Source organism: Cornus florida, unplaced genomic scaffold, assembly GCF_030987335.1.
Source record: "Cornus florida cultivar Cherokee Brave unplaced genomic scaffold, ASM3098733v1 CherokeeBrave_3.0.0_Hap2_Chr09, whole genome shotgun sequence".
Lineage (NCBI taxonomy): Eukaryota > Viridiplantae > Streptophyta > Magnoliopsida > Cornales > Cornaceae > Cornus > Cornus florida.
The window spans coordinates 70683059-70708688 of record NW_026775579.1 but is presented as its reverse complement, the minus strand read 5'-3'; the positions used below and the strand labels follow the sequence as shown (position 1 = coordinate 70708688).

At 34.9% G+C, this 25630-nt stretch overlaps 1 protein-coding gene across 2 annotated transcripts; it reads right to left on the bottom strand.

The window, feature by feature from the left end:
• Positions 1-7494: 7494 nt before the first annotated feature.
• On the bottom strand, positions 7495-23864 carry LOC132274305 (protein S-acyltransferase 8). 2 transcript variants are annotated; one of them, XM_059775559.1, is made up of 6 exons: positions 23555-23864; positions 19969-20082; positions 14002-14187; positions 12620-12925; positions 12281-12514; positions 7495-8463 (listed from the first exon to the last, which is right to left on the bottom strand). In XM_059775559.1, the coding sequence occupies exons 1-6, from the start codon at positions 23591-23593 to the stop codon at positions 7951-7953; spliced, it is 1392 nt and encodes a 463-aa protein (XP_059631542.1). In that variant the 5' UTR covers positions 23594-23864; the 3' UTR covers positions 7495-7950. The 2 variants fall into 2 exon arrangements, with proteins under 2 accessions (XP_059631542.1, XP_059631544.1); XM_059775561.1 differs by lacking the exon at positions 19969-20082 and having other exon boundaries at positions 23555-23861.
• Positions 23865-25630: the final 1766 nt, after the last annotated feature.

The following is a 25630-nucleotide window of genomic DNA, read 5'->3' as shown; positions in this document are numbered from 1 at the left end:
TATTGTAATGGAAATGAAGATATTATCATGGATGAAGTTGAGGGGAAAAGACAAAACAACACTTGTTAGGCATGATACCAAAGATTTTTTGTCAACTTCGATATCGTAATTATCGATGGAATGATGTAGAAACTAAAAAACATGATGGGATCGAGTTTTATGTTTTTTTTGCTTTACAATTAATCCAAAAAATGTTTGGTTTTAGTGGTGACAATAATCGTTAATTTGTATGTGAACTTAAATTTTTTATTTTATTTTTTCATTTAATTTTGTACCATACCTTCCTCTAGAACATAAATAAATTAAACTAGATCAATTTGATTCGATTTTTTTTTTTCAATTCAGTCTACTCTTGAGTCTAAAAATATAAAACTTCGTCAACTGCAATGATTACAGCAATATATGTAATGAGAGAAAAAAAACGTATGGGTTACAATCAAAACCATCTTATTCTCGAAAAAGTGTGGGTCTTATTCCTTTCACAACATTAAAAAGAAGAATAACATGTCTTATAACTATTGCTTAAGGAGAAAGTTTATTTAAAGTACACCAAAAAACGTGTTCACATGTTGAGTTTTAAATGAAATTTTCAATTGTTGTCCTAATTGAGGACATTTAGTATGTTTTGATCTGATAGTCCAGTGAAATAGTGTCTTAAGTAAATTTTTGAATGTCAAATTTGAACTCTTTACACTTATTAATTTAATTTTTAAACTTTATTACCTTGTAAAAAAAATAATATAAAAACATGTACATGTATTATATAAGGCTTTAAGGAATTATTACTAATTAGGATGGTAGTGGACCAACTTGATGTAAATCCCATTATTTAAAGCACATTATATTATATACTGTGTGTGTATATATATATTCACGCACACGACATATAGGATCTCTTACTCGCATTTAATTGTCATCCTACTATGTATGAATTAAATCTTAATAACAAAATATAAATTATTTATATATATATATATATATTTGAGGATGAAGAAGGGAAGAGAAAGTGGATCAGGTCTAAAGTCGTACGGAGCATTAATTTGTTAAAAAAATGGAGGGAGAGGAGAAATCTAGAAGCGTACCAAAATCTATGTACTGAATATAATAATAGTATTGAAAATATATATATATATATATATATATGTATATATATTTATATATAGATGTATATAAATAATAATAGAATATTATATTTGGTGTCGTTACTTGAGATTACGTGTTGAAGAAGATTTGATTGTCACTTTCTGGGCACTAGAATGTTCTTTTCTTCGTCTGTCTAGAAGATATGTATGAATCATGACAACTCTCCGTACCCACCCCCCACGTGTATAACACGTGCCAAGCTCTAAGATTTTTGCAAATTTCTGCCGCCACGCGTGGTGTAATAATACTTATCCTCATTACATTAATAATTTAACAAATTCGTGGATGTAATCTCTCATGTGGCGTGCTCACGTGATCGAACACGTGCCATGGTCTAAGATTTGTTAATCACATTTCACCTTTCTTGATATTTTGATAAATTACATACGGTATATTAAAAGTTACATCCCGTACAAAAATTAATAATATATCACTTTTCCGTATAGCTCGTAATGCGTCTACAAATCAAAATCTTTTATCATGTCCCATACCTTAATCTAATAATTATATTATATTTTTATTTTATGATGTCAAATCACCTGGTAAACTCCTTTTATGTTACACAATGGGTAATACATAATGAGCGAAGATAATTTCATGTAGTGTGTGAATGTAAGTATGCATATAATAGATCGACACACACTATATCGTCGGTTGAGTGTGTACATATATAGTCGCCAAGAGCTTTTGTTTGTAACCGTGAGTTTTTTTTTGTTTTTTTGATTTGTTTTTGTTTTTGGTTTTTGACACGTGCTTAAAGTCAATGACTTTAATTAAAGTGGTGGGTAGATGGGTTGATTACCTATTTATTTCAAGTAAACGAAAAGTGGGACCTACCCATTACGGGGATTGAAACCTACTTTTTTTTAATTTATTTAAACACGTGGTTAATATTATTTCTCTTTATCTTCTTTCTAAAGGTATATGATTCTAAAGTTGGTTAATTTATCTTTTAATACTTCAAAATGATTCGAACACCAAACGTATTAAGTGGGTTTGAAATAATTTTAAATAAATTTAGATTAAACTATTTAGTAGAATACTTTTAAATCGATACGACTCGATTAAGACTTACAAACACAAATGTTCACCTTTATTATTGTAGCATGCATGAAAAATAACGGTGAGCTCAAATTTTAAAAATTTATTAAATAGTTGACCAACACAAAATATTTGATAGTTCAATTCAACCAAACTTTATATTGAATTTAAACTCTTCAATACTTAATTTATAAGGGCAACAATAAAGTTGTTAAAGTTGTTTTTATTATGATTTAAATATCACGGGTTCAAAATAAAGAAACACTCTCCAAATGCAAAGGCAAGATTGCGTATATTTGATCCATTTCAAATTGCACAATAGCTGAAATCTCGCGCATTGAATTTGTCACTTTTTATATTTCATTAGGGAACATGGAACCTCTTTCCTGTTGTATATTATTTATGCACAGATTATATAATACTCCCTTTATTTCAAAATTTTTGACATGTTGAGGAATCTAACTTTTTGTTGCAGTGGAGTTTTAACAATTTTTTATTATATTGATAAAAATAAAATTTTAAATATATTCTTGTTAAAAGACAAAATAACAATTAATGCACTTGTTTAGTCAAAACTATAATTTTGGAATGTTATTAAAAATAGTATATTCATTTTTGAAATGAGAGGTGTATTTTGAGACATTTCAAAATAAAAAGATGAATAAGTATTTTAGTAGAGGGAAAGTATGTGTGTGTGTGTGTATATATATATATTGTCGCTTGTGAAGCATCTAATTATGTGGTAGACAGTAAGTTGTTAGGTGTCCTGCAATTGTAAGAGTGGTGGTGGTGAGTAGTAGGTTGGTTAAGGGTCACTCAGTTTAGCCAAGTAGAACAAAATACGAAGATTGAAATAGAGATGAAGTGAGTTTTAATTCCACTTTGTTCTGACAGAAATGACTCAAACCAAACTTTTCAATTAGACCTAATTGTCCTATGAAACTGATATTTCATATTAGGGTTTAGTCATACACCTGTCTGTCTATGATGAATGAAATGTTTGAAAATGGATTTAAACCTCCCCCTACCCTTCCTAACTCTACAGTTAGCTAAACCTAAGAAATAGGAAGTGGGGTTGGGGGACTAGATTGGACTGGACATGAGAGAAAGAGAAGTGCAATATGTTTTCACTCTTTTGGGCTATCTTTGGTCTCTGCTGGTAAAGTTCTTCATTTCCCACCTTCCGATAATGGTTCAAAAGGGAGATTGCATGCGTCTAATGATAAATTATGAAGTGTTATAAGGGACCTGACACAACCATCGTCAAAATGAAAATAACCTAAGTTTTTCATTCTATTTCCATCAAAAAGGGAAGCCATACATCTTGTTAAATTAGATGAAAATAGCAAGGAAAAGGAATAGAAGAAGATTTTATTATTATTATTATTATTATTATTATTTTATAACATTTTAGGAGTTTGTATTAGCAGGAAAAGAAAAATTTTGTAGGGAAAGTAAGAGTCTGCTTAGTTTGTCACTCATAAAATAATTTTCAAATTTTTTTTAAAAAACAGAAAAGTGTTTTCAGTTTTCAGATGACTGTCTTTAGATCTTTTTACAACTTAGGGTTTATTTAGTTTATTACTCAGAAAACAGTTTTCTATTTTCAAATTACTGAAAATTATAAAATGTACAAAAATTCTATTTGGTTCAATTTTTTAAAAATTGTTTCGTGAAAGGCTTGTTTTCAAGTAAATATCTTTTATAATTTTCTGAGAATAGTTTTCTATTTTCTAAGTTCTTAACAATTCCTGAGTGACAACCCAAATAGTCTTTAGTTTTCATAAAATTGAAACAAACAATGTTTTTGTACAGTTTTTTAATTTTCAAAGAACTGAAAATTAGAAAACCGTTTTCTGAGTGATAAATCATGCATTACTTGGTTTTCTGCAATTTTACGAAAATTGTTTAATAAAAAGTCAGCTATGAATAGGTTTATTTTCAAAGAATTGTCTTTTGTAATTCTTTAATTTTGTGAATCACAAACCAAGCAACTTTCTCATAATTTTTTTATAACAGAAAACACAAAAATATAGTATGAAAATTTGTAGAGAATACAATTTTTCTTTTCTTTGATTCGCTTCATTTTTCACTATTAACTTTTCATCTAATTAAATAATCAAATGCATGCTAGAAATTAATTTTTCTTTTCTCCACTGCCATTGATGAAAATGATTTTTCTTCTCTCCACTCTACTTTCATTTTCGATCTACATCTATGAAAATGCATGCTAAAAATTTGAATTTTCTTTTCTCCACCTCACTTTCATTTTCTTTTCATCTAACCAAACAACCCTTATTCTCGGCAGCACATAAAAGTCTGCCACGAAGCTTTCATACGAGTTTCATGTATACAGGTCACAGTATCACATACTCAGATGAAACCCGCCACCACCATTATTACCCCCATATATTTAAGTGTGGTGTCTGTGTGTGTTCCATGAGAAGATGTACTTTTCTTCATGACATGCAGTCATTCATTCATTCATGTTGAAAAATAGCCTTAAATGTTCTGAATTGGAAAGTCTCTAGCTCATGTCCACGAATGGTATTGGAAATGCCCGTTACCAAATTTGGAATTGAAAAGTAAAATAAAATTTGGAATTGAAACGTCTTGTATGTGTCCACATTCATAAATGGAAGGAACGTGGTAATTTCAAATTTGTGTGGTCCCAGTCTTATCTATAAGGAAAATTATAAGTAAAGTCAAATGTAGCTTGTAAAGTTTGGATGACAGTACGAATTATTCAACTTTATCTATTGAATGAGAAGTATAGTCCACCTCACCCGACAGATCAACAATTGCGATTGTCCAATCATTCCAAAAGTTGAATACAATGTATAGCTAACTTATGTTGATAACTTCGACTGGTAACATTAACGTTCTGTTTGAAAATGAATCGGTGTCCTAAAATTAGAATCTGAGAAAATTTAATTTAACTAAATTTCTTCATATGTTAATTCAATGACTCCAAACATAACATTATCACGTATGTCCACAAATGGTATTGGAAATGCCCGTTACCAAACTTGGAATTGAAAAGTAAAATAAAATTTGGAATTGAAATGTCTATACATGCCATGAACGAAGTCTTGTATGTGCCCACATTCATAAATGGAAAGAACGTGATAATTTCAAATTTGTGACTTGTGAGGTCCCACTCTTATCTAAAGGAAAATTCTAAGCAAAGTCAAATGTAGCTTGTCAAGTTAGGATAATCGTACCGATTATTCAACTTCATCCATTGGATGAGAAGTAGAGTCCACTTCACCCCCGGCATATCAACAATTGCTATTGTCCAAGCACTCCAAAAGTTGAACATAGTGTATAGTTAACTTATGTTGATAACTTCAGCTGACAACACTAATGTTCGGTGCCTTGAAAAAAATTCAATGTAACTACATTTCTTCATGTGTTAATTCAATGACTCCTAACAAAACATTATCACGTATTTCTAATCAAGCCTTGTGGCTAGAAAATTGAGTTTCCTTTTCTCCACTCCACTTTCATTAATTTCCAATGTCAACTTTTCATCTACCAATCAAAATACAAAAATCAATTTTCTAACATGCATGACTTGGATACGTGTCACTCACGCTAGTAAAGCTTTTTGGTTGATTTTCATTTGTGGCTAAAACTAAGGATGGTTTAGTTAGATGAAGAGTCAACAGTGAAAGATGAAAGTGAAGCGAATAAAAAGAAAATTATTTTACTTACCCAAAAAAAAAAGAAAAATTATTTTTATTTCACCTTCATTTTCCACTATTAACCGTTCATCTAACCAAACCACCCTTAGTTTTAGCGGTACTGATACATTAAAATCAACCAAGAAGATTTAGCATGAGTGTCACGTATACAAGTCAAGCATGTTAGAAAATTAATTTTCTTTTTTTCCTCTTTTCTTTCATTTTCCACTATTGAGTTTTCATCCAACTAAACAACGCTTAATTTTAGCGGTACATGAAAGTTGACCAAGGAGCTTTAATACGAGTCTCATGCATTTATACGAGTTATGCATGCTAGAAAATTAATTTTTCTTTCTCCGTGTCACTTTCATTTACCAATATCGACTTTTCATCTAACCAAATCACCTTAGTTTTAGCAATACATGAAAATCGACCAAGAAACTTTAGTATGAGTGCCATGCATGTATACAAGTCATGCATACTAGAAAATTGATTTTTCTTTCTCCACATCAGTTTCATTTTCCACTATCTACTTTTCATCTAACCAAACCATCTTTAGTTTAAGCGGCACATAAAAATCGACCAAGAAACGCGTTTTAGTACGAGTGTCATGTATACATGTGCATGCAAGAAAATTGATGTTCTTTTCCCCGCTTCACTTTCATTTTTCAGTATCGACTTTTCATATGACGAAACTGCCCTTTGTTTCTATCAAGAAATATATTTTAGTACGAGCGTCGTGCAAGTTAAAAAGTATCAAATGCTCAAATCGAACCCGCCGCCGCCGCCATTACCCTCACATATTTGTGTGTGTCTGTGTGTGTAGGTATGATAAGGTGTACGAGTACTTTTCTCCTTCATTGCATGTAGTCATCATGAACTATTCTTCATTGAAAAATAGCCTTCAAATGTGCTGAATTGGAAAGTGTGTAGCTCAAGCCCACCAATGGTATTAAATTCCCTAAATTGGAATTGAAAAGTCTCTCTAGCCAGACATGGGCAAAGTCTTGCATGTGCCCACACTCATAAATGGAAATAACGTAGTCCCAGGCTTATCTAAAGGAAAATTCTAAGCAAACTCAAATTTTGTTAAGTTTTTTTTTTTTTTTTTTTTTTTTTTTTTTTTTTTTTTTTTTTTTTTGTAGATTATCAAGTTTGGATAATCCTACCGATTATTCAACTTCATCTATTGAATGAGAAGAAACCCACTTCAGCTAATAGATTTTTTTTTTTTTTTGGATAATCCTACAAATTAGTCAAACGTAGATTATCAAGTTTGGATAATCCTACCGATTATTTAACTTCATTTATTGAATGAGATATAACCCACTTCAATTAACGGATCAACAATTACAACAACTGTCCAAGCACTCCAAAGTTGAATACAACAACGTATCAAAGCCCTTCACCCGTTCAAGACCATATATTGTCTGATTCTAAATCCAAGACCATATGTATTCATTTAATTCAAAATCTAAAACGCTGATTTGATGCTCCTAATGATAACATTATCAAACATATCTCCATTCAAGATAAGGTGACCTCAACAATTCATGAAGTGACAAACATCTTGTCATTTCATCATCACTAGTGCAACTGCATAGCAAGATTCAAGATGCCAATGTACCAAAAGTTTTCTCAAGGGGCACACATTTACAGTATGGAAGAATAGTAAAAAATTCAAATCCCAAGGAGGTATTTGTTTACACAGAATCATCACTACAAATTCAATCCACATCAACAAGCAAGATCAAGAGAGTGAAAAAGAAAAATAGAAATAAAAACACTAATCCCTATTCTTCTCAAACAATTACACACATTCCTATTGACTGCTTTCTAAAAGAAGACGAGCTAGCATTCCAGAGAAGGAAAAGAGGAAGTAAAAAAAAAAAAAAAAAAAAAAAAAGGAATTACAGAAATTTTTTCCCCTTAAAAGGGAGTTAATTTGACTCCCTGCAGCATAAAGTAGCGTTCTAATCGACAGCAACATCGCCCAGAGCAGAAATGGAGCATTCGCCACAATAATATCAACCACGCAGACACCTCATGCGCATTTAAATCAGATGTAATTGCTACACTCTCAATGGTGTACTTCATTTGGAGCAGCATAGTTTCTGCTCTCAGTGACCACGGAGTTGCTAGGAAGGACCTCCGGTGCAATTTCCCAGCTCCCACTTCTCCTTCCCAAACTTGAGTGCCGTGTTTCTGATTGGATGGTGGGAGCTCGCCGATCTGATCCCAAAACAGAATAAGCCTCTGAGGAATTATGGTGAGTCACATCGCTCCCCCTGCTGCGTATGTCTGATTCAATATCTTCAATATTATGACGCTGTGAAATCTTTAGTAGATCTCCACCAATCTCTAGATCATCCTCTACCTTCATGCGTCGATTCTCGGCCAAACCCTCAATTACGTTTTCCCGGGTGGTGGACGGCATAGGAGACCTTTGTACCTCCTCTTGTACATAGGCTCGAAAGTTGTTCCTCGAAGGCTTTATCTTCGTGCAAAATACTTCTAGGAAATTATTCAAACAACCTCTGTCGTACACATTGATCCTGTTGTCAGCTCTGTACCGGAAATTCTCGTACGTAGTCTGAGAAAATATGTTTAAATATTAAACTAGCTGATAAAGAGGAATAAATCATAGGTCCAACAAAGCCCACAAACACATGAAAGACAAAAGCAAGTATTTCCCATACAGTAGATTTAGTGTCCGGAAAATTAACATTGTCTACAAGCTCCAAGGATGTGGGAGTCAAAAGCAAGTATTTCCCATACAGTAAATGGTACCAAGGACTTGCTAATCAGAATAATTAAAATGGAGCATAAATCAGCTAGTCCTTTTCCTAATAACCACTGGAATTGCCAAATTATCATCAACCATAGAATAACTCACTAACAAAAGGACTAAAGGAGGCAATAGTGTCAATTCAATTAACATAGAAACAAATAATCATTAAACAGCCTTACTCGTCAGTAAATTGAAAACCATTTCACTCCATTTAATAATTGCATTGGTTTGAGTAGGTTGCCGTTCACCAAGGGTTCAACCACAATTTGAGGGGAGAGTATGCATGTTTTAAGAATGTAATACCAATTATAAAAAAAGATGAAGTTCTTGTCTTCGCCATCGAGTAAGGTATAGTACCAAACCAAGTAAATTCTATTGTGCTTACATATAATGAAAAACTAATCATATTTATAAAATAAAAAAATTAAATTAAATTTCTTTTTTTATCCCCTGCACGTCCAATTTGCCAAACCACGCAAACAATGGTTTTGCTCAATAGCGTTAGTGCACTTTGTTGCGTCCTTTTATTGCTTGAGTAGTTAGCCAATTTATTGCCACAACCATCACCGACTTTAGAAGCCTAAAACTAAGACAAAGGAACCCAAAAAATTCAAGAAGACTTCAACGACCCCCCTCCCATTGACTTACCGTCAGAACTGTAAATGATTTTTTCAAAAAGTTCTCTTGTTTAACAAGAAAATAATTGGCTTAAACTTTAGTGTGAGATGACCAAAAATACCAATTATAATGAATTTCTTGAAAACAAGAAACAAATGCATCTATTTGTTTTCGGGACTTGAAATTTTATTTTGAAAAACAAAAATAGCTAAAAAATAGAGTTGCACCTCAAGCGAGGAAAACAAAAAAGAAGAAGCAGAGAGAAACCGATCACTACATCCTATTCTTTCAACGTGGTAGTGGTCGGCACCGGAATCATTGGGCTGACGATCGACTGCCAGAGACTCTTGAAGCATTCATGAAATAGATAATTTACACGAGTACAAATCATGTGTCCATGTCTTCCTCTGTACACAGGTTCAAATCATGTTGAAGCGTACAAAATTAGCAATATTCCATTATGGGTCCATGTCTTCCTCCATAAGCATATGACTTGTATATCTCAAAACTACATCCTAGAAATCACAATCCTCACGAGGATCTTCATCCATCCTCAAAGTTGAACTTGGGACTGAACTACTCGATGAGGGAATCATTTGGAAGAAACTAAAACCCTCCAAAGGTATGATCTAGAAAGGTGTTCACAAATCTAGGTCCACCAACTAGGTTCCGAAATGATAAAGTTTGGCTTTGGTAATATCGAATTTAAACAGAATTTGTTGTGTACTTGCTACGAATGGAATCCAATTGGAAGCACAAGAACGGTCTGGGAAGAGATGACCCGACACCATTTACCTTAGGGTTATGGTTTTGAGAAACAGAGAGATAAATCAAAGCCATAAAATTTTCCTCTTTTTCTTTTTTCTTTTTGGGTATCTATCCTATTTTATTGTAATATATTAAGCTATATAAATCAACAAGGGCTTCGATATATTGCTCCACAGACCAATAGCAATTACTCGGCTTATTCTTCATGGTTTCACTTTAAAGAACTAATTCTTTTTCTCCTTCACAACCACCTCCTCCGTCAATCAATGGATAGGTGGGTGCCTTTGTTCACTAGCGTACTGATATGAATCTACTTTTGTTTGTGATTTATATATCTTAGCTATCCGACACACACACACATACACACACATATATATATATAGAGAGAGAGAGAGAGGAAAGAGAGAGCTTCTGATTCTAACACACAATATGGAGAGGCGGAGAGAGCTTTTTGACGAGGAGAGAGGTCCCAACAGGTGGTTTCTGCAAATCCCCGTCACCACCATTGAACGCAGAAAGAGGAAGGAGAGAGGGCAGAGAAGAGGGGAATCGTAAGTAGGGTAATACAGTCTTTCCACATGACAGTATATTTATTAAAATATTATTAACTCTATAAGGGTATAAATGATATTTTACCATATTATTTTAGCATCCATAAGTTGGCCAACAGCAATTAGGGAGGTCAGTAGAATAAACATGGCTGCCGAGTGTAATTAGGCCAAACCTTAGGGGAGGTCAATGTAATTTACCCTAATAAATATTTGCTATAATGTCCTGTGTAGTGATCCATTAGGTTTATGCTCCGTTCGGTAAGAAAGAAAAAAATTGGATGGAAGAGACATCCCTAAGAAAGAGATGGTGTCATTCTTTCTTTTTGTTCGGTTGGATGGAGGAGAAGAAAATAAACTCACAATTTAATTTGTTCGTCATGAGAGAAGGAAAAGATAAAGTTTTAAATTGTTTTTACTATTATGTTCAGTAATATCTATAATATTGCAAGTATTGTAATTTAAAATTTGTGTAATTTAGGATAATATTTAATTTAAATCTTCTATAATAGTCCACTTTTCTTCTCCCATCTCTTCCACCCATTTTTTGACGGATGAAAATTTGTAAAGAATGGATGACACATCCCTCTTATTATCCTTTCTTTCCTTGTATCATCATCTACCGAACAAAGGAAGTTTGTTCTTTCCTTCCTATTTTCTTTCCACAGGTCTTCCTTCCTTCCTACCGAATAAAACATTAAAGTTGTTTTACTCAGCATTCTTATGTGGCCTTTGATATGCCTAGAATAATTTAAAGGCCAAAGTTTCAATTTTTTTTTGTTTTAGGACTCAAAATCCAATTACAGTTAGGAAAAACAACAGCATATAAATGTCTATGCAATCTTTCCAATCAATAGACTTCTATGTAATTATTCTAAGAGGAAGATGAAGAACTAAGGAACCTGACTTGGAATTCTTCAATTTTCTTTTAAACCATATAAATCCTAATTTGACAAGCCCAGCTGAACCCGAGCAATCCAAAACCACAAGAAAATGTTCTTGGTTACTGTTCACAGCCTATTCATTGCAACAGAACTCTACCCATACCAACCCAAATCAAACCTCCCCTTCAACCCACCCCATCTTTGACTTGTATTCATAACCCAAACACCATTAGTTGGTTTCTGGCATTTCTAGCAATATCAGTTATTAAAATCCAGCAACCTATCACTTATAAAACCAACCAGATTCTGACCCTTCCAGTCGTAAATCCCACAACCTCTATTCCTCTTTTTACAGGAAGCATATTTTAGGTTTTATAATGCTATCCTATATCATGATATTTTGACCTTGCACCTTCCACATCAGGATGTGCCGACCCCAAGTAGTTGGGAAAAAGGCTTGATTGTTATTGTGGTTCTACCTTCCACATCATGATGTAGTGCAGAGCCCATTAATTGGATGAGGATGACCATTGACTAACGCAATATATTGTAATAGTAAAAACTGCTATACCCGGCCTTGAGGTAGCAGCATATGATCCAAAACCTGGACATTTGATGAAAAATCAACTGACCAACAGGAAATCAACGGTTCATATAAAATTTAGATCTGATTCTTTTTTGGTACACATTAAGATCTCATTAAACCAAACATTTTTCTTTCACCAGACTCTATATAACAACAAGAATCATCACCACTACATTTTTTAGCCAGAGATATACAAACAATAGAAATTAACTGACCTGGTTTGTGCTTACAAGGTACAAATGGAAGCCAGTGAGTCCGCCAACAAACCACAAAGAAATGAATGAATATGCCATTAATATCACTGAGGCAGGAGATTCTTTCATTGCCTTCCAAACTGTGCTTTGATGATCATCCATCAGGAACTTTATGTACAAAGCTGACATGGCAAACACATAAATGCAAAGAAGCGTTGAAGATGAAACAAAGAGAAAGAAGTAACGGTAGTTGCGCTGCACACAAATACAGGCAGTTAGATTCATGTAATGGCAATACCAGCAGTGTATGTAAGACCACAAAAACAAGATAAGTTGCAACTGGCATGTTAAACACAATACCATTCCAATGCATTGGCCCACCCAAGGACAATGGTGATCAAATCGCTCCACACAGTTGTTGCAAATAGAGCAGTGCGAGCAACGTGGAGGCCGATATAGCATGCAGGTGTCACAATATTTAACCCTGACAGGAAGACCATTGACCATAACTTCTTTTGTTCGAGGAAACTGTAGGCTTGGTGTTTGTCTTCCCCCAACCTCCACTGAATTCGAAGTGTCATAACGTAATTCTTCCTCTGGCGGATGTGAATTAGGGGGAACAATTCCCGGATCCCGGGCTGAAGTAAGAAAAAGAATCACCAACACCTACCAAAAAATAACCAAGGGATGACAATAAGCCACATATAGATAAATAATAAAAATAAAAATACGTGAAAGGAAGTGTCCAAATAATATATTATATAATTTTATCATTTAGCACTCGCCATACCATTTTATAATGTGATATTTTTCATTTTATTTTGTGGGGGTGGGGAGGAATAGATGTGAGAGTGCCCAAATAATTATAGGTAAACAACATAATGAACATATATAATAACATAATAATAAAAAAATAAAAGATGTGAAACAAATCAATTTTGCAGAAAAAGGTTATGATAGAGATCACAAATATGCTTGCTTAGACTTCCATTATTGCCATGTTTCAGGAACATGCATTCTTTTAATACAATGGAAGCTAGTAAAAGATGCCCCCAGAAAATGAATATGTAGATTCAAGAATTAAGATAATATGCTACATAATATTTTGATCCATTAGCACTCCCTATGCCATTTTATAAGATATTTTTTATATATTTAATTTTTTTAGGGGCTTGGGGGGTGGAGTCTCGGAAATACTCCAATTCAGATCATTCAAAATGGCTTAATCAGATGATTTCACCATTACATACATCATCCTAAGACTAAAGACATCCACTAATGGTGCTTGAAAACCTGTACGGCCAAGTAAAGACCATATGATTTCACCATTACACCATCCTGATTCCTAAGTGGCCACGGAACAACTAAACACATGCCCACTAATTGTGCTTGAAAACCTGTAATTGGACAACTAAACCATATAATTTCACCATTACAACTAAGAATTCCTATGATAATTGTTAAAGGATTTAAATATTAAAGTTACACCCTCTCTAATAGCTTAAACTTTAGGGTAGATGGTTGCTGACATGGTATCAGAGCCAAGGGTCTCTAGTTCAAACCTCACCCGATAATTAAAGTTGAACACATGTTGGACCAAAAGAAGGCCACACGTGAGGGGGTGTGTTAGAAGATTTAAATACTAAAGTTACACCCTCTCTAATAGCTTAAGCTTTTAGGGTAGATGGTAGTTGACAAAAATTATAAGAATTCAAGTGAAGGTAAGGATTAAGAGGACTAACATAGATAGTAAAGGCAATTGCCAGCACCAGAATTGCATATCCTGCATTATGTGGAGAAAATTCATGGCGGAGATGCCTTGCAACAAATACACAAAAGATAACAACAGGAACGATGACCAACAATAAGGTGACAAGCAATGATCTGGCATCTGGCCCAAATATCACCCTCCCACCAAGGAAGAACTTCTGCAAAAATAAACTAGAAGTTAAAGAAGAACAAATCTCATGGCAACATAAAATTTGGTAGGTCAAACATAAACAACGAACAAAATACATGATAATTTAAGTATTAACTTAGCAACATTTGTTTGTGACTTCATGTAAATTCAAGGTATAAGGTAACAACAAATTGTTTGCGACTTGTGTCATGTCAAAAATTGTGCACCTAAAATCTATAAACTCTCTCTCTCTCTCTCTGTTTATATATATAGCTCTCTCTCTCTCTCTCTCACACACACACACACACACACTCAGAGCAGAGATCACCTAAATGTTCTTCTGATCTCCAGTATTGTGTGTGACTGTGACCTTCATGCTTCCTATACCAAATCCATACAGCATTAAGGACTTGTGTCATGTCCAAAATTGTGCACCTAGAATCTATAAACTCTCTCTCTCTTACACACACAGCAGAGATCACCTAAACGTTTTTCTGATCTTCAGCATTGTGTGTGACTGTAACCTCCATGCTTCCTATACCAAATCCATACAGCATTAAGGACTTGTACAACCTCAATTTCTGAAATCCTTGTAGCGGTGTTCCTTTTATGACTTGTGTCATGTCCAAAATTGTGCACCTAAAAACTATAATCCCCCCCCCCCCCCCCCCTTTCTCTCTCTCTCTCTCTCTCTCACTCACACACACACAGAGAGCAGAGATCACCTAAACATTCTTCTGATCTTCAGCATTGCGTGTGACTTTGACCTCCATGCTTCCGATACCAAATCCATACAGCGTTAAGGACTTGTACAAACTCAATTTCGGATATCCTTGTAGCAGTGTTCCTTAACCAAGAGCCTCTTGCCATCATAACGTACCCGCAGAACCCAAGTGTTAAATTTTCCATGCTCCCATTGTCATTTAAACGTCTTCCCACCTTCTCTTGTATCTGAACTTATTAAGGAACAACAATCTATAATATAAACAAACTTATTGAGCATCCACATACAAAGAAACACATGTATATATTTTATAGGCAAATAAATCCATTAAAAACACCAATGAGGTTCAACCCATGCATACTGAGACGTGTACATAAAGAACAAGAAGAAAAACAAACTGAAAACTGAAATGCCCATACACATCTCCCATTTAATCAAAATAAGAATCAAAGAGAAGGAATCTCACAGGAGACCAAAAACAGATAAAAAAAATTAAATACATATATAAAGGACTTATTCAGCTCCATAACTGGCTATTCCTTTCTTTCAAATAAATTGTCCATCGAACTCCTTCCAAAAACACTACCACAAGGAAAATGGTGCCACCGTGCCACTACCCACACCTATCACTCACCTACTAGCACATGCACAACCAGTCTCCCAAAATAGCACCGCAGCAACAATGGCGTCACTTACCCACACTTCTCACTCTCCTATTAGCACAACCAGTCTCCTATTTCCCAATTCCAAAACCTCAACCACAAAGCTAAGAATGATTCTTGAATATATATATATATATATATGTATGTATGTATTAATGCTCCAGTACATATACAGCACAGTATGAGAAAATTTTACTTCTTAGCACGAAATTGCCAACAGTTACAATCTCCCCCAGAATTGTTGTCAACCTAAAAAATGCCACCTTGGGGGCACCTTTGATCTTAGTGATAAATTAGCCTCCAATGCAGTGACTCCCAGTCCCCCACTCCTCACCACTCTCTAGGAAGAGCTAATTTCATATCCCCCCAAACCCTGGTGCTCTTCGGCTTCCAAGCATCCTCTCATTTTGCAAACACGCACTTAAGCAACAGGTCCCAGAAAAAGAATCCACCAACTCCAACTACCAATCTTGCAGTGCCCTACAAAAGAAAAGGTGCCACACAAAACCAGTCTCCATCAACCTATTGTAGTCAAATTCCTCACTGTACATGAAAATTTTGTGCAGGTCTGGAAACCTAAACTTCCAAGGGCTTCCTTTCGGAAAACCTAAGATTGCGGCCATTATTTCTACCTGCTCCCTTTCACATTTACAATCAACTCGCTTATTGAACATATTAATTTGTGTTGTGTGTAAGATGTGTATATGTACTTATCAAAAAAATAAAAGTGTATATGAGAAAGCCACCAAAGAAATGTAACACATTTACAGGTGAGATATGCAGAAGCAACAAACTAAGGTCCTTCCAGAAAAAAAGTCAAATTAAAGAAGAAATTGAAGCAGTTAACTTCCCAGAGACCCAAAACTGGAACAAGCAAAGCATGGTCTATTCCAATCTGTACATCGGAATCGCTACATCCTCAAAAAAAAACCCATCAGACTCCCTTCAAATACACATTACAAGACAAAAGAATCTGTCATCCAAGCCCCACTCATCCTGCATATAGAACAGCCTCTTTGCCAAGAAGTCATCACCTAAGTTTCAAAGTGGAAGAAATTTCAGATTTTGGGAAGACATATGGTGTGGGGATTTGGCTTTGGCCAGTAGGTTCCCGCTTATTTACCAAATTGCTCTGAATAGAGATGCTTTAGTTGCTGATTATTATCGTCTTGATAATGGAAGGGTGACGTGGGATTTATGGTTCCGAGACAGTTACATGATTGGGAACTATTGGAGGTTACAGATCTTTTTGGCTTTCATTTATAGCCAGATGGTGGTCGGCGTGGGCATGGATGAGATGGTGTGAGTGGGGTCCTCGAGAGGGGTGTTCGAGGTCAAGTCTTTCTATTTTAGTATGGTGGAGTTTCTTGGCCCTGTTTTTCCTAGGAAAGCTATTTGGAGGACAAAAGCACCACTGAAGGTAGCTTTTTTCTCATGAACAGCTGCTTTGGGAAGCATCCTCACTATTGATAATCTTAGAAGAAGAAGTCAAGCTGTGGTAAACAGGTGCTACATGTGTAAGAAGACGGGGGAATCCATCAACCATCTTCTTATTCATTGCCAGGTGGCAAGGGATGTTTGGACCATGTTTTTGGTTGCTTTTGGTATTCCATGGTGTTCTCAGATACTACGGTCAACTTGCTTGAGACTTGGAGAGGGTGTACAGTGGAGAGCCGAGTTACAGATGCTTGGAGGGCTACTCACTTGTGTATATGGTGGGATTTGTGGCAAGAGAGAAATAGGAGATACTTTGAGGGAGTGGAGTCTCCTATATGGGCTATTAAGTATAATATACTTTATTCTTTATTCTTTGGGGTAAATGGGCGGGATTGTATGCTAGTAGATTGTCTTTTGGATTTTGTTGATAGCTTGAAGCTTTAGTGTTGTCTTGGATGGCAGTTGTTTGTTTTGGGAGCGCTGCCCTTTTGAGCGTGTTTATAATATATTTTCTTTACCTATCAAAAAAAAATAAAAAAGAAGTCATCACCTACGTAACCAACATAGGAGTCAGCCACAGAACCCAAAAACAGAAAAGACCATACTCCATATATTTGGAGCAAAATAAATTAAAAGATGGTTTACTGTCTCCTCTGCTTTATGCACATATAACACAAGCGGAAAATCATTCAACCCTGTCCTGGAATATGTAAGTTGAAATATACAGTGCAGTCGACCACAAAGAAAGATGCGTTATTTCAAGGGAAACCTTCACATCTTTTATCACAAAAGCACTATGAAAGAAAGCCTCATGCAACATTTGCCATTATTCATGGCCTTTGAGATCCACCTCAAGGAGTCATCATCATCCCCTATACAAAGATGCACTATACAACAGCTCGGAAAGTCATCCACTGCTTCCGGCTCCTAATTTCACAAATCCATGATTCAAAGATCTTAGTGCATCCATGACAGGATTCCTTGTTGAAAGCAAAAGATTTCAAAACTACAAATGCCTATCACATGGGGACTTTCCCACACCAGATATCAGACAACTAATTCACAGTATTGCTTGAAAGAACCTCCTGCAGTAGGGGCTTTCCCTCACTATAATTAATTTCTCCCATTGCTCTTATTTATACGCTGTAAGAATGCCCCACAGCCTTTGAGATCCACATCAAGGAGTCATCATCATCCCCCCTATACAAAGATTCACCATGCATCAGCTCGGAAAGTCATCCACTGCTTCCAGCTCCTAATTTTGCAAATCCCTGATTCAAATATCTTAGTGTGTCCATGGCCAGGGTTCCTTGTTGAAAGCAATAGAGTTCAAATCTACAAATGCTTATCAAGTGTGATTCTTTCCCACACCAGGTATCCAGACAAAAATAATTCATAATATTGCTCAATAGAACCTCCTGCATGAGGGGCTTTTCCACACCAGATATAAAGCCATAATTAATTCCTCCAGTGGCTTTTCATTTACCATTTGACAATATTCATTCATAACACCAACACACACCACCACCACCAACGCCAAAAAAAAAAGAGAGAGAGAGAGAGGAAGAAGAATGGGATTTACGCAGTTGAAATGGGGCTTTATTAAGTTAAGTGTGCATATAGGGATTCCTTTAGTTGGAATTCGGCTTTTAATAAAGTTAAGTTCTTCATATACTTCTAATCAATTTGAAGTCTTGCAGCAGAACTCATTTATGTGCTTGAGCGTAGTTAGACATTAACCTTTGAACAACGAAATATTAATCTCATTTTTTTTTTTTTTTTGATAAGTAAAAAGTATATTAGAAAAGCGTTCAAAAGGGGAACGCATCCCTAATACAAAAACGAAAAAAGGACCTAAGAACCAATAGCCTCCAAAAGATCAAAAAAGTCATCAATCGAGGAGCGGGCGCTGCCTCTTACATAATAGAAAAGAGAACGAAGAATATGAATTTTTAAATTTGCTAAAGACGATTCATTTCCTTCAAAATTTTTGTTATTCCTCTCTCGCCATAGGCACCACCAAACGCAATGTGGAACAATCCTCCAATAACATTTTTTTAGTTTAATTAGAAATATTATCACAAGAAACATTCAATAACAAAGTGAAGATACATATTATTTTTTTAATAACAAAGTGAAGATACATATATTTTGAAACCAGATTAAATTTAATGCATCTTAGGTTTTAAAGTTAAAAGTTTCAGGTGGTATTACGAAATCTATGATCCCCCCAACTGTAACGTTTATTTCAAAATTGGATTCCACAATGACAAAATTTTGATGTCTAACACTTTAGTTACCAAATCCAATTGCAAAAAGGTTCACCATAGGTGAAATAATATATTTAAGAATTTTTTTTTTTTTTGATAAGTAATAATAAATTAAAAAAGGCGTTCAATAGGGGAACGCGTCCCATAAACAATAGAGAGATTGGGGTCTAAGGCCCCAAAGAATCCTAAAAAGAAATTAAATCATCAGAAGAGGAACAAGAACTTCTGTTCACATAACTAAAAAAAGAACGAATAATAAAAAGTTTCAGTGTCGCTGTAGACGACTCCTTCCCTTCAAACATTCTACTATTTCTCTCCTTCCAGATGCACCACCAGATACAATGTGGAACAAATCTCCAATAATCACGAACACTCCTACTCACACAACAACCTCTCCAAGCATGAATCAACTCCTTAGTAAAACGTGGCATTACCCAGCACATGCCAAATAGGCCAAGAATAAGATTCCAGCAATTGTGCGCTACGGAGCAATGCATTAGGAGATGATCGATCGACTCCCCATCCTGCTTACATATGCAACACCGATTAACAAGAATATTTCCCCTTTTCCTCAAATTATTGATCGTCAGAATCTTACCCCAAACGGCGGTCCATACAAAGAATGCCACCCGAGTAGGAGCCATAGAGCGCCATATAGTCTTCCATGGGAAATCATAGGAAGCAAAATTAGACAAACATAAGAACAAAGACCTTACTTCAAAATGACCGTGAGAAGAGGGAATCCAAATCAAATTGTCATAACCCCTGCCAATTCCTTCCTGCCAATACAATTGATCCAAGAAAATGCTCACCTCTTCCAACTCCCAATCCTGAAATGAACGCCAAAAATGAACATTCCACGTAATCCCACTATTATCAAGCTAATAACAGTTAACTACGAGAGCATGTTTATCAACTGCAATACTATATAATCTGGGAAATGTACGACATAAAGGCTGGTTCCTACACCAAAGATCTTCCCAAAAACGAACGCAACTACCATCACGAACTCTGAATCTAGTATGAGAGGAAAAGGCATCCCATCCTTTCCGAATTGATTTCCAAGCCCCAACTCCTCCCACAATAGAAACCGGACGTGTAGTCCATCTGCCAACGTCTTCCCCATACCTGCAAGATACTAATCTACGCCAAGGGCGGTGTCTTTCCTTCCCGTATCTCCACAACCATTTGCCCAGAAGAGCTTGATTAAAAGGAATCAATCGTCCAATACCGAGACCCCCTACTTTTATAGGCTTGCTTACTTTCTCCCATCTAACAAGGTGATACTTGAACTCCTCTCCCCTTCCTCCCCACAGGAAATTCCTTTAAATTTGTTCAATTCTATCAGCAATGGAGTATGGAATTTGGAACATAGAAAAAAAATAAGTGGGAAGGCTTGAAAAAGTGCTCTTGATAAGAGTTACTTTACCCCCCTTGGACAAGTATTGCTTCTTCCAACCTGCCAACCTCTGTGCATAACTATAAAGCACAAAATACCAACTCCCCACTAACCTGGAAGAAGCCCTTAGAGGCAATCCTAAATAAGGGATAGGAAAGGAGCTCACCCTACACCCAAGAACTGCAGCTAAAGAAGAGATGTCTTGTACATTTTCGACCAGGACAAGCACAATCTTGGCCACATTTACCTTTAGCCCAGAAATTACCTAAAAGCAAGCCAGAATGCACCTCAAATTTCTAAGTTGAGACACATCTGTATCACAGAAAACTAGAGTGTCATTTGCAAATAGCAGATGTGAAATCTCCACCTGATTGTCAATATCTCTTCCCACCCAGAATCCCTTAATGAGACCAAGATTCTCTGCCCGGCGCATAAGTCTGCTTAAGCCCTCCATAACTATAAAAAAAAAGAAAAGATGACAATAGATCACCTTGTCTTGTACCCTAAGAGCACCCGAAGAAACCAGCTGGAGAACCATTCACAAGAATTGAGAACTTGGCAGACGAAAGACATGTCTCAATCCATGTCCTCCATCTACTTCCAAACCCCCATTCTTTGAAGCAAGTAGAGAAGGAAATTCCAATTTACATGATCATAAGCTTTCAAATAATATATTTAAGAAATTGAATACTACAATCCAACTCCAAGGCTTGATTTTAGCACCTGTGTTGACCATTCCTATCCAAACTACCACCCTCCGGATATCATCACAGTCAGCACAATTACTATTAACATCACCACCATTACCACACAAAAACCACAACTGCCACCACCAACACATCACAGTGAACAGCATGCCTGACTTCTTTTTTTTTTTTGATAAGTTACAGCATGCCTGACTTCTTAACCATGTGACACACTGTTTTGTCGATTTTTCCTAATATAATTTGTTTCTAATTATTTCATGTTTCCTATCTGCTCGTGTCAATTTCTTCACTTAAGCCATACTAAAATATATTGTAACTGACCTGCCTAACATTATATCGTGGAAAGGAGGAATAATCTTATATCTGTTATATAATTTGTCTTATAACTATTTTATACATTGACTTATAAGTTTATAACTATTTTACACGACTTCTCATTCTAATTCAACAAGTCTATCAGTCTATGCAATTGCATAAAATTCCATAAGCACTTGATCATTTATTCTCCCCAACACACTTCAATCTATACCTCTATATAAATGATCAAGCCTAGAAGACAAAAATGATCACCCTACTACCCTAGATTTATTTCCAGAAAACTTTGCCACAAATTTAACATCTGCTGACTCATACTTTCTCATCATACCCAAGCCTAGGGACAAATCCACAAAGTTTGCCCATGATTATGGAGGGAAATCGTAGTTTAATGTTGATTATTGATGTACACCTATTGAAATTAGATCATGCTCGTAAAGATTTAATCAAGGTACACAAATCTCCTACCATCTAACCAAATTTTTTTCTTTTTTTTTAAATACTATAATCTCCAAGGCCCTAAGAAAAACCATTCATTGAGTAACCAAAAGAAAAGAAAACACATTGAATTTCTAAGTCCACCACTCTTTCCCCTTCAACTTTACCTACTATGGTACCTGAGTGAATATGGTCTACTAAAGCAAAAGAAAGGAAGTAATCATCCTTAGTACTGGAAACAACCGACTGGTCTTAAGCTCTATTGGGTAGGTGTTGGAACAATAAATTTCAACTCCTTCACGTGTGACTTCTCATGAATGGACCATCCACGCGAACAAGATACATATTAGCAAGAAAGTGAGAACGACCTTCCTGTTCTAAAACCAAATCTGTTTTATGGTTTATTATGAAGTAAAGAAGCACAAAAGGAGTAGAGCGGAAAAGAAAGAGAATAAGAGAGCCAGTAATCTCTCTGGAGAACCTATTATTAACAAAATTTTGTGCATAATAACTGAAATAATCCTCATAACTTACTAATCCACCTAACTAGTAGCACTTGCATAAATAAGAAAATCGTCTTATTGTGATCTAGACTACCTTAACATATGAAAACAAATGGGAAGTACACGGTCATGCAAAAACGTCCATTTATTTATCATACTCGACCAAGACAGAGAATATTTTTTTTCCCCCTTTTATCATATTAACACCATGCAAAATTGGCATTAGAAATACAGCTTAAGCAGCAAGCAATAAAAGTATCATTCTCAAACAAGGACATAGTGTCATGAGAAGGAATGTCAACTATTTAATGAAGTGTCTTCTAAGATATGCCCAAAACAATGATGTCTGAATCCTTTGATAATAACAGCAATTGACACATTACTGTGCATCCTTCAGAAAAATTCAACCTCCCAATAAGGCAATAACTTGAGGCATTTAACGAATCAATTAATCAATAACCCCAGAAATCAAACTCCACTCTCTCTCTGCTACTTCACCCCCCATTAATCACTACTCCGCTAACTTGTACCTCATTTCATCTAACTCAACCAAAATTCTACTACGGAGATTATCATTTCATGTACAAGCACTACAAATCTGAACTAAACATAAAAGAAATTACTCTATTTCACGAATACAACATCAAGTTTTTAACGCCAAAAATTACACAACCAATTTCGCCATTGATAATTTTTTTTAAAAAAAAAAAGTGCAAAGACAACATAAATCACCATATTAACTGATTTTTGTTGTAAAACGTTGCCAACCCTATTCATTAAATTGGCCATAAACCCTAATCAAAGCCGAATTCGAAGTGTGAATCCACCAAAACCAGTTAAATTAAGGGAAACCCAGCAAATCTAAAGCATACCCAGATGAAAAAAAAGTGAAGGAAACAGCATCTACAAGAGATTCAAAATTGATACGAGCGAATCTTACATTGCTTCCTTTCCAGAGTTCGTACACGCGCTTCGCCATGTGAAAAGGGTTCGGCGCTATTTACTACGCCGGAAGAGAGTCGAAGATTTGGAACTTGTGGCTGTTCATCTCCTCCCCTCCTTCAGACCACCCCACAGAACACAGTGGCTTTTTGGGGATTTCGCGAATGGAATGCGTTGAAGATGTGATGTAGAGAGAGAGTAGAGGAGGGCTAAGTTTTGGTCATCGGTGTGGTTTGTGATCTGATGCTGATGGCGGTTTTAGAAGAGTATTTCTTTTTATGGAATGTTTTGGGAAAAGCTCACACGGATACACAGCAATACTTCGATTAATTAATTACTCCCCTATATCAATCAAATCTCTCTCTCTCTCTATAAATTTACTACTGCTAATCAAGTGTTCAAATGACTAACTTACCCCCAATCCAATATCCCAAAATGGACTTTCATTTTGAATAACAAAATTTATTAATATCTTATAAGACTGATACAGATTGTGATAGAAATTTAGAAGTATTAGAATAATCAATCTCCTTTGCATTTTGAGTCGTACCAATACGTTAAAAGACCATTAACAAAATTTGAAACTATCCTCGTAACAATTTTTTGGTTGTTGGGTCATAATTGACTTATGAAAATTTGTTGAACTAGTTAATCTTAACACGAGTTGTTTAATAATTATGTTAGAAAACGGTAAATAATCGTAACTTAAATGGGTTATGTAACCCATTTATTAAGTTAAAGTAAAAAATGAAAAATGATGATCATAAAAATGAGAATAATTGAGATAATACCATTCCCAAAAAATAATAATAATAAATAAAATATTCATATTGTATTTATATTGAAATAATAAAAATATTAATAATAATTGGTTTAAAATATTGATTGAGTTGACTAATTAAATGAATTTATCAAGGCCCTGTGGTCCAATAGTATCTCCTTTACTTTTTAAAGTAGATAATGAGAGTTCGAGTCTTCAAAGGAGCAAATGTATGTGACTTTCTTGTCAATGACCAAAATAAATAAATAAATAATAAAAAATAAAAAATAAATGAAGAAAAAGAAGACCGAATTTAATAAGGTAAAACGGGTTAAACTCCAAATCACAAAGGTAAGAAGACAAATTAAATGAATTGATACGATTATAAAACAAATATGATTAATTAAAAGTAAGTTAAATCCGCAAACTTTGTGTCGCGATGGAATTATAATAACAGGCTAGATTTCAAACTTTTCAAAAGAATGAGTCTTGGTACTTTTTTTTATTGCATGGTTGTAAGTGAAGTGGATCCAAGAACAATCAAAAATAAAAAGAGGGACATTAAATGCAATTCTTTGAAAAAATTACTGCATAGGTTTGGAAGAGACCACCAAATATTTGAAAATTTTCAATTGAATTGCATGTATGTATGTCAAGTCATCATTATTTCACTTGAATTAACTTTAATTTGAGTGCCCATTTATAGAAAAAAAATATTTTGTGCCACCATAGATGCACAGAATAAACTTCAGCTCACATAAATGTATCATTACTAGTCTTTCAAAGAGGGTGTTTGTACATCTACTAGGACCATATTATTTCTATCATTTAACTATATAAATACTACAACTCTGTTCCACAGTTATAATTTTAAGTTCAAATATTCATCTATTACCATGCATAATGTTCTATGAAGTTTGGTTTCTCTCACGCTCAGTATCTCATTATTGTAACATACCATCAACAATATTCATGCCCTGTTTGGTAGGAAGAGGGTGGAGGGAAGATAAGAAAGAAGTAAACTTTCTTGGTTTAGTAGAGAGGAGATAATAAGATAACAAAAAAAATGATTAACGAGTCATCATTCCTCCTTCACAAATTTTCATCCCTCCAAATATGGACGAAAGTTACCAAGAAAAAAAGACAAGACTATTATAAATAAAAAAAAAATTACAAAATTTTCCTTATAATTAATATCATCTTCTTTTTTTTTTTGTTAACAAACAAAAGTAAGGTATTATCTCATTCTCTTCTCTTTTCTTTTATCCAACCAAATAAAAAGAGGGAATGATATAATTTCTTCCCTAGGGATGT